This window comes from Panulirus ornatus, chromosome 18 (assembly GCF_036320965.1).
Source record: "Panulirus ornatus isolate Po-2019 chromosome 18, ASM3632096v1, whole genome shotgun sequence".
NCBI lineage: Eukaryota > Metazoa > Arthropoda > Malacostraca > Decapoda > Palinuridae > Panulirus > Panulirus ornatus.
In genome coordinates, this window is record NC_092241.1 from 27,407,879 (window position 1) to 27,421,679 (window position 13,801).

General features: G+C 41.5%; 1 protein-coding gene and 1 long non-coding RNA gene across 2 annotated transcripts in view; one reads left to right on the forward strand and one right to left on the reverse strand.

The window, feature by feature from the left end:
- LOC139755015 (uncharacterized) overlaps window positions 1-13,801 on the forward strand; it is a 146,671-nt gene that overhangs the window by 32,979 nt on the left and 99,891 nt on the right. The window lies entirely within an intron of this gene.
- Window positions 1-13,801, reverse strand: part of LOC139754897 (uncharacterized) — a 66,027-nt gene that overhangs the window by 30,338 nt on the left and 21,888 nt on the right. The window contains 2 exon segments of the mRNA XM_071672723.1: window positions 4,164-4,190; window positions 12,874-13,253. Coding sequence (XP_071528824.1) covers window positions 4,164-4,190; window positions 12,874-12,973 — 127 coding nt within the window. The 5' untranslated portion in view covers window positions 12,974-13,253.

Here is a 13,801-nt window from a genome sequence, read left to right on the forward strand (position 1 = left end):
TGTGGCAAGACTTGGAGAGAGAAACATGGCCGGCAGGTATCCAGCAGGGAAAAAAAAGGGAACACAAACTGCAAATTTGTAAATGGCAGACGTTCATTTGATGTTGCCAGAAGACTTGTGACCGCCCGCCATATGTATGCGTAAGGCAGAGCTAGAGATGTACAGTCGACCAGTGTGTGCGTGTATAGCCAGACCAAGAGGCATACAGCCGTCCAGTATGTATATATGGCCATTCATGAGAGTGTTGAGTCATCCTGTATATATAGTTATATTTGAGCCAAGAGACAGACAGCCGTCCAGTGTGTCATTCGCAAAAGCTGATGAATCGCAAAACTGATAAATGTGTAAATGGCCGATGTGTTCAGAGTTGAGCCGAGCGAGAGAGACAGCGTTCATAAAGTAGTAATCAATCATTCACGAGGCCCGAGTCTTGGCTGTCGCAGCTGTCTAATGCTATGACCACTGGCATCCCGCTCATTGCCTACACCTGCTTATACAGTGTACACACAGAACTCCCTCAGTGACGAGCAAATCTATGTAAGATTTATTTATTTTCATATTTAAAATGGCACAAGAGAAATCTGAGGTATGATGATTAACCAAAAAGCTGTCATTCGTAGTATGTTCATGCTCATCGACATGTTTAACAACTGTGAAGCTTCAATAGAGATTCATCTGCACTAGAAAAGAAAAAAAAAGTGAAGGTGAAATGGATGTTATGATGGTGTGGCATGGTAGTAAGATATGGTCGAGGATTATGAGGAAATGCGAAATAATAAGAGGATGAGGAAAAGAAGGAAAATGGTGGCACAATGGAATAAATGGATCAGAAACGGAGTAGTTACAGTAAGGTTTGCAAATATGTTCGGTAACAGCGATAGCAACAACAGCATTACCAGCAACAGCTGGGTGAGGCAGGACGTTCACCTTCAGATACCTAAACCTGTGCTAAAGTTTATCACAGCGAGCATCTTTAACACACACACACACACACACACACACACACACACACACACACACACACACGACAGCTGGCGTGGTGTAGTACTGCCAAGCCGATGCACAACACCCTCTCTCTAAACACATACACTAACGTAAACACAGGCCGCCATGATGTAGTGGTTATCGCTACTGACCATGAGTCAGCACGGGACAGCCCGGGTTTGGACCCACATGGGTTCGAACCTTTGGCATGGCAGTCCGCCTACATTCAACCCAGGAATTCATCCTTCCCTCGGGGCTGGTCGATATGTGGATACATAGTTAAGCTGGTGTGTACGTGTGCATATATACATGGTACGTACATATAAGGTTAAGAGACGGGGCAACACGAGTGTACATCTCTCTCCTCGTAAACTACAAATAGTATTCTCACACAGCAGCCAGCGGAGAATGTATTACTAACCCGTCATTGTAGGCTGTGACGTGTTTAACCTTAGGAAATGACTCATAATTCGTTCCTCAGACACACTGTGACGTAATCCAGCCTCCTATTAACACAAACGAAAACGGCGTCACACTATGACTCATTGGCGAGAATGACCATGACAGTACACCTCACAAGAACACAATTACTCACACGGACTCCCCGCGCATCTGCACGCACGAATGCCTTCGCTAAGCAGCCACACACGGTCATCCCCTGCACACAGGAAAGTTATGCACGCACACGCACTTAATTCACAAAACCCTTTTAAACACGTTCATGTGCACGCACGATATCAGAACAGAACAGTATTGTGGCATAGAACTGGGACTAGACAAGTTACAGGAAACTTTATCGAGATTACTGAGGAAGTCTGCGAGGCACAGAATCACCGCAGACCAAGTTTGATGGCTATGATGCTCATCATCTAATATTTTACTGAAATGAAAACTTTGGTGAATTCAATGAAGGTTTCGCTTAGCTGCCGCAAATACAGACAGCCAAGCTGACAAGGCAGTGTGTACGCTTGTCAAATTACCAAATTGATTTGGGTCTTAGGAACCTACAGCATCTGTGTAAGCCTAAAGGAACACAAGATTTTCGGAGTCCGTTGGGGATCCAGGTGATGTTAATGGGATGTAACTCACTAAGAGACCGTGAGACTTGTTGACTATGGCAATGAGAAGACACATGAAGTACTCTAGTCACCGTGGTATTTCAATTGATGAAGATAAGCATTGATGATGTGACAGAGAGGTTTAGCTATCTCAGGGAAAACTCTTCGTAAAGCTTCAGGGTAAGTTAGTGAGTGCAATGAAGTGCTTTATTTTTATGGATAGGCAAGTGTAGACTGTATCAAGGTGGGACAGTCCCTGGCGGGTTCAGGCAAAGTGATTGTTGATAATATTGAGCTGATGCTTGATTTGACAAGGGACTAACGCATAAAAAAGAGAGTCCCATTATCAAGCCGCTCAACTCTTTGTTTCCCATCCCATACACCACAAGTGAATATTTGAATGGGTTTATATTTTCATCCAGTAGCGTAGTTTAACACTCCTAGGGCCCCCATCTTGTCTTTTCTGTTATAGTTTCTTTTCAATGTTAGCTAAGAAGGCACGGGCAATTGAGTGCCATAATCAAGACCCTTTCATATACGATATATATATATATATATATATATATATATATATATATATATATATATATATATATATATATATATCTTTTCTTTCTCTCTTTTAAACTATTCGCCATTTCCCGCGTTAGCGAGGTAGCGTTAAGAACAGAGGACTGGGCCTTGAGGGAATACCCTCACCTGGCCCAATTCTCTGTTCCTTCTTTTGGAAAATTAAAAGAAAAAAACGAGATGGGAGGATTTCCAGCCCCCCGCTCCCTCCCCTTTTAGTCGCCTTCTACGACACGCAGGGAATACGTGGGAAGTATTCTTTCTCCCCTATCCCCAGGGATAATATATATATATATATATATATATATATATATATATATATATATATATATATATATATATAATTTGCGTCTGGGGCAAACCATGGAAAGCTGTGTAGGTATGTATATTTACGTGTGTGAACGTGTATGTACATACATGTGTATGGGGGTGGGTTGGGCCATTTCTTTCGTCTGTTTCCTTGCGCTACCTCGCAAACGCGGGAGACAGCGACAAAGCAAAAAAAAAATATATATATATATATATATATATATATATATATATATATATATATATATATATATATATATATATACACACTAACCTAAGACACGAACCCATTTCATCAACCAGCCTCAAAGGAGCGATGAATAGCTGGGCTGACTGAGCATCATTTTATTTCATATACTCTGCATTTGACTGTTTTTGTTTGCTTTTTTTATTTCATCGCTTGACGTTCTTCGTCATCCAATGCTATCTCGCTCTTGATGATAATCTTAACATTACAATAAATTGCTTCCCGCTACTCTTGTGCTTATCATCTTGTGTTCCCGATTCGACCAGGTCTTCCCGGGTATCAAAATCACGGTCATCGTACTTAAACTGGTTAAGAAACATAAATAGCGTATTGATATCATCCCTAGTCTTCCATTTTCTAACATAAATATGTCCTCAACCAGTGGCTTGGATCTTCTGTTTAAAATACATACATGCGTTTTATGCACATATGTATATTTGCGTGTGTTTGTGTATCTATTTATTCATGGATTTGTGTTTATGTATATGTATGTGCGTTTATTTGTTTGTAAATGCATGGCTGTTGAAAGTGTATGTGAGCGTGCGGGTATATATGTGTATGCTTCTGTGTGTGTGTGTGTGTGTGTGTGTGTGTGTGTGTGTGTGTGTGTGTGTGTGTGTGTGTCAGTGTGTGTGTTGGGGGGTTGGGGGGTTCAAGACGGTAACGACGGCCTCCTGGACACTTTTATCGACTTAGTTGGAACTCTGAGACAAAGGAAATTGGATGAAGAAGGATATCGTCCATAACCGTCCAGAGATAAAAGTAACACTGAGAATACAGGACGTTATTTGATCCACATGAACCTGGTTGATCACCTTAGTGTGGATGTAGTGGTTGTCAGAGTCACAGTGGGTTTTCTCTCTTCCACTGCCAATTCGTCTTTCATCTCCCATTTCCCTTCAGTCTCTCTCTCTTGTGCTGTTGGGTTGCTCACCATCTCACAAGCTTGCTTAGTTTCCTAAGGTATTATACTCAAAAAATGAAAAAATTCTTACCTCGTTCCTGCTGACCACTCGAGTAATCTGAGAGGAAGAAAAAAGAACAGTAATGAGTGGCACAATCAAATACATTCACTGTGATAACAACACACAAAGAAGATAGCTCTTATCCATATCAGCTCTAGGCGATCATCCACTCGACAGAATCGGTATCAATGATATAGATATGGAATACATCTGCGGCTGAGCGTAATGCGACTGGTCATTCATTGATCTAAGTCACCGATTACTTGAATGTTTTTTTTTCTATCTTTCACATTCCATTGGATGATGCCTGACAATAATAGCCTTCATATGGACCCGACATCACAAGCCCGAGAAGAAAATCCCAACATGCTTTTGCCCACGTTGTATCATGGGTCCCAGCCTTACATGCAAGTCCACACCACTACTCATTACCAGAGGCCAAAAAGGAACCTGAATTAGCTTTTGATCATTAATCGTTGAAAACTGGCTTTTTTTCATCTCATATACGGGTAATTGCAATGTCGAACCAAAGTGTTATGAATGGGTTGCGTGCCGTAGGCTCTTGTATAAGGCCCCCGGATACCAGCACAGTTAAAGAAGTTCTGTAGTAAAGTTGTTACCATAAGACTTAACAAAGAAGAACGGAGGAGGAGCAAGAGACATGCAGGAATGTGCCTATTCCAAAACTCTCGTAAAATGACGAGGAGGAGCAGGGGAAGGTAAGATGGATGATATAGCACAAGTAGAAATGATAAAAGAAGAACTAATGCCGTGGGATGTGAAAGGGAGTTGAGGATTAGATGGAGTGATACAAGATAAATGGGCTTTGGTAGACAAGACGGAGGAGAAGGTGGAAGAGGAGAACGTGGTAACTGAAATGACCGAAGAGAATTCCTTCTTCTATTAATTCTGATTACTCGTGTAATATTTTCTGGAGCGCTAGCCTTCTATAACTAAATGTCGTGTTTAGTGTCCATGCTAACTAAAACTGTCACATAAAGCATGGAAAATAATACTGTTAATACCAATATAAAACTTATACTCTCCCTTTTATTAGTCATTATCGGTAAATTGAAACTGAATCTCCTAAAGTTGTTGGGTTCGAAGAAATTTGACAGATATTTTAGTGCATTGTGGAGCATTCGGTGCCAGTAGAACCCACACCTTGCCTGGGCTTCAAGGCTGACCAGATATACCATATACTAGATTCCTGTCTTGTCCATTTCCAGTCGGCGCTGTTTTGTGCGTCTGTTGCTCACACTTTGTTGCATTGTCTTACGTTTTGATACCTCACGCCAGACACGCTTACTTTTACTGCCCTTGAAAGTCCTTGCACTTCGAGGTTCTTCCTGTCCTTTGCTTCAAACGACCTTGCACTTCTCTACGTTGATTTAAAATCTGTTACTGTTTGGAGTAATTGCCCCATTTTTCCTTTCCACTTTTTCCTCTGGCAATATATCATGAGAATCTTGATCTACTGGATAGTATGTTCGTATTTCAAGCAGATCAAATGTCAGTGAGAGAGGTGAACAATAAGGATCCATGGCTGAGGGATCCTGACGATTCTGTATAAGGGAGACGTAACTCTGCTCTCAGAATATTTAGATCGTAATCATTATCTATTTTTCCTTTGCAGCGATAAGAAAAAAAATCCCGCCGATTAACATCACATTGTTCGTTATCCTCCAGTCCACTTCCTCCTCTACTCCCCGCGCTATTTGAAGATAAGCCACTCTTGTAGCATTACCGCGGACGCTGAAAGAGTGTGATCGCCAGCATCTCGCGATGCCAAAGCACACGATCATGACCATGTTGACAACGACAGCATCAAGTCCTCTCCCCTGCTTTACATCAGCTAAACAAGTGCACGTCGACCTCAACTGTGCGTGATGAGAATGCTAAGCTGTGCAAAAGGGCGTTATATATTTCGCATCGCTCCTCACCAATTTCGGGGTGTAGCAGCATGTTCATAATCAGGTAGATGGTATCACCTAATGAAGTATAATTTCACATGTCAAGACACATCTGATGCCATGTACCTGTCAGAAGCCAGTGCACAGAGCTGATGCCATGGAAGCCCCGTCAGTAGCAACCCCGTCGCAAATTATTTTTACATTAAGCACCTAGTTATGTAAGGACCCGCTCCACCTATCTTCAAGATCGCTTTCCACAACCTACATAGTTTGAGTAACATTATAGCAAAAACGAAACATGTATATGACCGCAGCGATGGCGTGCGGATATGGAGGTTCATTTAGATATTAGGTCAGATATAGAAAGATAATCATATAGTGTACACTACCTTGGATTATTGAGGAAAACGAAGAAAAATCATTAAGACTTTACCCTGAGCTGTTGATCGCAAGATTTCACCGTGGTAAGTGATATATAATGTTTTTTCCTCGACTTGCTCGACGTTTCCCGCGTCAGTGAGGTGGCGCTAGGAACAGACGGAAAAAAGGGCCGCATTCGCTTACATCTATTTTCTAGCTGCTATGTACAATGTATCAAAACCACAGCCTCCTTCCAACAAAGAGGTCCCAAAGACTTTTCTGTGGATTCCCTTGTCACTACACATGCCCTGATTTAGTCCAATGACAGCAAATCAAACCCTGTATATCATATAGTTCCAATTCATTCTATCCCGTGCATGCCTTTCAACCTCATGCATATTCAGGCTCCGATCACTCAAAACTTTTTCACTCCATCCTTTCATCTCAAATTTAGTCTCCCCCTTCTCCTTTTCCCCCTCCAATTTCAGACACATATGTCCTGTTTATCTACTCTTCCTTACTCGTTCTATCCATATGTTCTAACAATTTAAGCACACCCTTTTCAGTTCTCTCAATTACACTCCTTTTTTATAACCACACTTCTTTCTTGCCCCTTTTATCATCCACTCGATGAATCCACCTCACACAGTATATTGTCCTCCAATATTTCATTTCCAACACATTCACCCTCTCCACGTATATCCCATGCCTAGTATCCATACACCATTGCTGGAACTACAATCCTTCAAACATACCCATTTTCGCCCTCCCAGATAACGACTTCTCTTTTCGCACTTTCTTCAATGTTCTCAGATCCTTCTCCCCCTTACCCATCCTATGACTCACTTCCGCTTCCATGATTCCATTTGCCGCTATGTTCACTACCAGATAATTGAAACACTTCATTTTCTCCAATTTTCCCACATTCAGACTCGCACCCCATCTAATTTGCCCCTCTTCCTTGCTAAACCATATAACCTTATTTTTATTTTCATCTACTCTTAACTTCCTCCTCCTACACACACTTCCAAACTCGCTCATCAACTTCTGCAGTTTTTCCACTCAAATCTGCCATCAAATGCTATGTTATCAGCAAACAACAATTGCCTCACTTCCCAGGCTCCTTTATATCCTACAGACTGCATATATTCGCTCCTCTCACTAGGAATCTTCCCATTTACGTCTTCTACCATCCCTTCAAGAAATAAATCAAACAGCTGTGGTGACGACATACACCCCTGCCACAAACGAACCTTCACTTGACATCGTTCACTCACCTCTTTCCCTACTCGAACACACCACTTACACCCTTGATAAAAACTTCTCTCTGCTTCCTAGCAGCTTCCCACCAATAAATTCGTAAAATCTTCCACAAGGCATTTCCATCAACCTATGTCATATGTTTCTCTAGATACATAAATGGCAGATAAAATCTTTGTCTTTTTAAGTATTTCTCATGGACATTCTTTAAAGGTAACACGAGATCCATACATCCTCTATCACTCATAAAACAGCGTTGCTCTTCCAAAGTTTGATGCTCTGTACATACGTTCACTCTCTCAATCACTATTTCCTATAAAGCTTCAAAGGTACACTCAACCACTGTAAGTTTGAATACTATACTCTATACATTGCCACTATGAAGGCATTCCATCAGTCCTCAGGCCACAAACATGATCCATACATACATTGAAAATCCTAACAAATCAATCAACAAAACACGGTCATCCCATTTTTTAAGATTTCAAACGCAATGCCATCATTTCTAACCATCGTTGATCGCCGTTTCCTATGTTTGCAAGATAGTGGCAGGAATAGACGAAGAAATGCCGCTTTCGCTCACATCTTTTCTCTGTCATATGTAAAACCGTAACCACAGCTTCCTATCCACAACCAGGCCAACACAGACCTTCCCATGGTTTACCCCAGCCGTTTCACATACCCTAGTTCAGTCCATTGACAGCAAGTCGACCCCTTTATACCATATCGTTCCATTTCACTCTATTTCGTGCACGCTTTTCATCTTCCTGTATGTTCAGGCTCCGACCACTCAAAATCTTTCTCACTCCATCCTTCTACTTCCAGTTTGGTCTTTCCCTTCTCTAGGTTCCCTCCACTCCTGACACGTACTATATCCTGTTTGTCAACTTTTCCTCACTCATTTACTCTAGCATGTCAAAACAATTCAGCACACACTTCTCAGATCTCTTAATTACAATTATATATATATATATATATATATATATATATATGAAGCATCTGGGATTAACCATGGAAACTTCTGTGGGGCCTGGATGTGGAAAGGGAGCTGTGGTTTCGGTGCATTACACATGACAGCTAGAGACTGAGTATGAGCGATTGTGGCAGTTGTTGTCTTTTCCTAGTGCTTCCTCGCGCTATTTACATATATATATATATATATATATATATATGTATATATATATATATATATATATATATATATATATATATATATATATATATATATATATATATATATATATATATGTGTGTGTGTGTGTGAATGATAATAATGCAAAAGAAACGTTAATAATGAAAGGGGATTCAAATACGATGAATTGTGTTTTAGTTGAAGGTATAACTGGGGAGGATTGGGTATTCATCATTCAATTCCTGGTGCTACCTCGTGAACACGTGAAACTGCGAACAAGTATGAAAAAAAAGAAAGGTATATATATATATATATATATATATATATATATATATATATATTTTTTTTTTTTTTTTTTTTTTTTTTTTTATACTTTGTCGCTGTCTCCCGCGTCTGCGAGGTAGCGCAAGGAAACAGACGAAAGAAATGGCCCAACCCCCCCCCCCCCCATACACATGTACATACACATGTCCACACACGTGTATACATACCTACACAGCTTTCCATGGTCCACCCCAGACGCCTCACATGCCCTGATTCACTCCACTGACAGCACGTCAACCCCTGTATACCACATCGCTCCAATTCACTCTATTCCTTGCCCTCCTTACACCCTCCTGCATGTTCAGGCCCCGATCACACAAAATCTTTTTCACTCCATCTTTCCACCTCCAATTTGGTCTCCCTCTTCTCCTCGTTCCCTCCACCTCCGACACATATATCCTCTTGGTCAATCTTTCCTCACTCATTCTCTCCATGTGCCCAAACCATTTCAAAACACCCTCTTCTGCTCTCTCAACCACGCTCTTTTTATTTCCACACATCTCTCTTACCCTTACGTTACTTACTCGATCAAACCACCTCACACCACACATTGTCCTCAAACATCTCATTTCCAGCACATCCATCCTCCTGCGCACAACTCTATCCATAGCCCACGCCTCGCAACCATACAACATTGTTGGAACCACTATTCCTTCAAACATACCCATTTTTGCTTTCCGAGATAATGTTCTCGACTTCCACACATTTTTCAAGGCTCCCAAAATTTTCGCCCCCTCCCCCACCCTATGATCCACTTCCGCTTCCATGGTTCCATCCGCTGACAGATCCACTCCCAGATATCTAAAACACTTCACTTCCTCCAGTTTTTCTCCATTCAAACTTACCTCCCAATTGACTTGACCCTCAACCCTACTGTACCTAATAACCTTGCTCTTATTCACATTTACTCTTAACTTTCTTCTTCCACACACTTTACCAAACTCAGTCACCAGCTTCTGCAGTTTCTCACATGAATCAGCCACCAGCGCTGTATCATCAGCGAACAACAACTGACTCACTTCCCAGGCTCTCTCATCCCCAACAGACTTCATACTTGCCCCTCTTTCCAGGACTCTTGCATTCACCTCCCTAACAACCCCATCCATAAACAGATTAAACAACCATGGAGACATCACACACCCCTGCCGCAAACCTACATTCACTGAGAACCAATCACTTTCCTCTCTTCCTACACGTACACATGCCTTACATCCTCGATAAAAACTTTTCACTGCTTCTAACAACTTGCCTCCCACACCATATATTCTTAATACCTTCCACAGAGCATCTCTATCAACTCTATCATATGCCTTCTCCAGATCCATAAATGCTACATACAAATCCATTTGTATGTTAGGGAAAATGATTTGGTAAACAGAGAAGAGGTAGTAAAAGCTTTGCGGAAGATGAAAGCCGGCAAGGCAGCAGGTTTGGATGGTATTGCAGTGGAATTTATTAAAAAAGGGGGTGACTGTATTGTTGACTGGTTGGTAAGGTTATTTAATGTATGTATGACTCATGGTGAGGTGCCTGAGGATTGGCGGAATGCGTGCATAGTGCCATTGTATAAAGGCAAAGGGGATAAGAGTGAGTGCTCAAATTACAGAGGTATAAGTTTGTTGAGTATTCCTGGTAAATTATATGGGAGGGTATTGATTGAGAGGGTGAAGGCATGTACAGAGCATCAGATTGGGGAAGAGCAGTGCGGTTTCAGAAGTGGTAGAGGATGTGTGGATCAGGTGTTTGCTTTGAAGAATGTATGTGAGAAATACTTAGAAAAATATATATATATATATATATATATTTTGTGTGTGTGGTGAGTCGTTTGCTAGCAAATTGTGTTTCTAAAAAGTTTATCTTAATCAGAGACTACAGTTATCACTACGGATATTTTGTGGCTTAGATATCCAAGAGTACCTCATTAACTAGATTCCTGGAGATAATGTGATTGATGACGATAATATGAAGAAAATTAATGCGGACAAGCGACGTGCCCATGTTGGTGTCCAGCTTATGTAGATGATACGAGTCCAGTTTACATAAGGTTGTAGCATTTTCGCAAGGTTCCCCAAGAAATGTGGCAGATCTTGTTACTGACATACCCGTCGTATTTCATTATATGTCATAATATGATCTGCCATGGTTATTTACTCTACTTTTTTCGTGGGTCTTATCTTTGATTAAGGTATCGAGCCGATGGCGTCTCTAATTATTCGACGCTGAATTTATGCTGTAAATCATATGTTATAAGCAATGCCATGAAACTCCTTACACGGTGAGACAAGAGGTAAAGAAGGCGTGACCTTAATGGTTATCTTGTCACATAAATCATAGTCCTCTCTGGGTTTTGAAACTGCACCTCATCGCCTTCTTACATCCTGGGGGACCCTTGCCATGCCCTCGACAAAATATTTGAGGGAGAGCGGTCTACGGTACATGCGTCCCTTACAAGGCTCAGACTATCAAAGATTTAGCATTCCTTACCGGGAGTGCATTCAATATTGGATATAACGCCCGCTTCCAAGAAAGACATTGTCGTAAATATCAGCTTCGTATGCTCAACCCTTGGTTGCTGTGCACCTAAAAATGTTTCTAGCAAACAGAGTCGCGGGCGCACCTACATGGTCTGTTTCCTAAACAAACACCAAGTAGATTTTCCATATGCACATGGGGGTACAATATTCAGTTAGGAAAAGGTTCCTTTATATCAAAGTTTTTAAATGTACGAAGGTCATTTGACAAGTAAAATCACTTTACTTGTGAATCAACCGCGTTTTCACGCTGTCCAATAATTAATGTCCAATCATAGGAAGGAACATAGATAATGTTCGGTTTTTGTAACAGATAATGGCTTTATGATTTCAAAATGCCAAATGTGATGTTCACGAAAGCGTAACTCGTGCCATACAAGTGAGTCTGTCCGAGAACCTTGTTAGCTGAACGTTGGAAATAATGAAGTGCTGAATCAGAATCTTTTACTCGCACAGATTTCAGCGATATGCTTCATAAGCAGATTTTTAAAAGCTTGTTCCATACCTGCTTAAATGACTCGATTCATGATTTCTTCAGTCGGTGTGTGCTCAATGCTTCTGGATGAAAGTATACTTCTTGACACTGATTATATCGAGCTACTGGACACGAAAGATCTCTACGTACTAAAAAGAAGTGGTCTATCAGTGTTAAGAGGTGGCCTGCAAAGTGTAGCACTAGGGTAGTCTCCATAATGGGACCTCAGATAACAAAACTTTCACAGGCTAGAGTTAATGCAGTGTATAAACTGCCATTTCGAAGGTGCGATAAAAGGTATAATTGTTCTAATGCTTAGAGAGTAGACCTGAAACGTGAACGATGTAACATTTTGCTTGAGTCTTCAGGCAAATGATAATATGGAAAGTTTCGAGGACATTGACAAATGAAACAAATCAATTAGAAACAAAAGTTGTTCCAAACTCTTACCATCAAATAAGGAGCACCCAAGAATAAAAAAAAAAAAAAACTGTAAAGACATTGTTGTTCACATCTAACGCCATCACTTACCGAGTCGAAAATATGAGATGAGGCTGATATATCTAAGGTATAAACTTCTTTAATACGATAATGGTTTCTTCATGATTTTTATCAATGAACCCCCTCTCTGGGTATACAGTATATCTGGAATACATAATTAGACAGAGGACCACAGGGCAAGAGTGTGACAATAATGATAAAGAGACTAAAAAGTGAGGTGGTTGACTGGAGTCTGAATACTCACCCTTCTTCTTGTCGTCCTCTGGGCTGGGCTGCTGCATGCTGGTCTGCGTGTGTACCACTTGGTGGGGGGCGGGAGGCGGCGGAATATCCATGGTAATCATGAAGAGCGCTTCTTCTGCCACGGTTACAACAGGAACAACAGTGGGTGAGGGGAAGACGTGAGAGCTCTCTACACGTGGCACTATGGACGCTGGTGGATGAGGAGCCAGTCAAGGAGGCAGCCACAGGTACGCTAGACCAGCTCAGCGGCTGGCGCTGGTGACGAAGGTGATCTACTAACGGCGACGGCGACGCCGGTAAATGACCCCGTCAGGAGGCAAACGGCTCTTGCCTCCTGCGCAGTAACAGGGCCTGTTAGCCTCGTCCCTGCGCACTCAACACCTGCAAAGATGATGTACATCCATATTAATTACTAATGGCGTAAGATGGGTACAGCCCAGCCCACGGGAAATCGGATAACATCTATAATATTATTCTTAGCAGGACGCACCCGTCAGGTTCAGATGACCCGGGGCCTCGGGAAGATCTGGGTAATCCTTAATGACCCGGCCAGGTACTCTGCCTTTTCTTCTGTTTCCTGCTTGAAGGAGTCGCAGATCTTATCTTAGGACGGGAACAGTAACAATGGGTCGTACATTAGTTAGTTCTCTGTCTTCCCTGTGTTCCATCGAGTTTTCTTTATATCTTTGTCTAACTTCCCTCACCATTTATCTATCTCGCCTGTTAATGAAGCTCTGATGATGACCTTTTCCTTGCCTTAGTATCCCATCTCCAAACCAATGACGTTCAAGCTTCTATTTATACGTTTACTGATGTGTAGGTAACTCCCGTAAATGGAATATTTTAAGTAAATTGGTAATGACGATGATTTTTCCGTCATTTTGCCCACCTCATTTAGTTCCAAGCATATGTCAGCCCTGACGGCTATG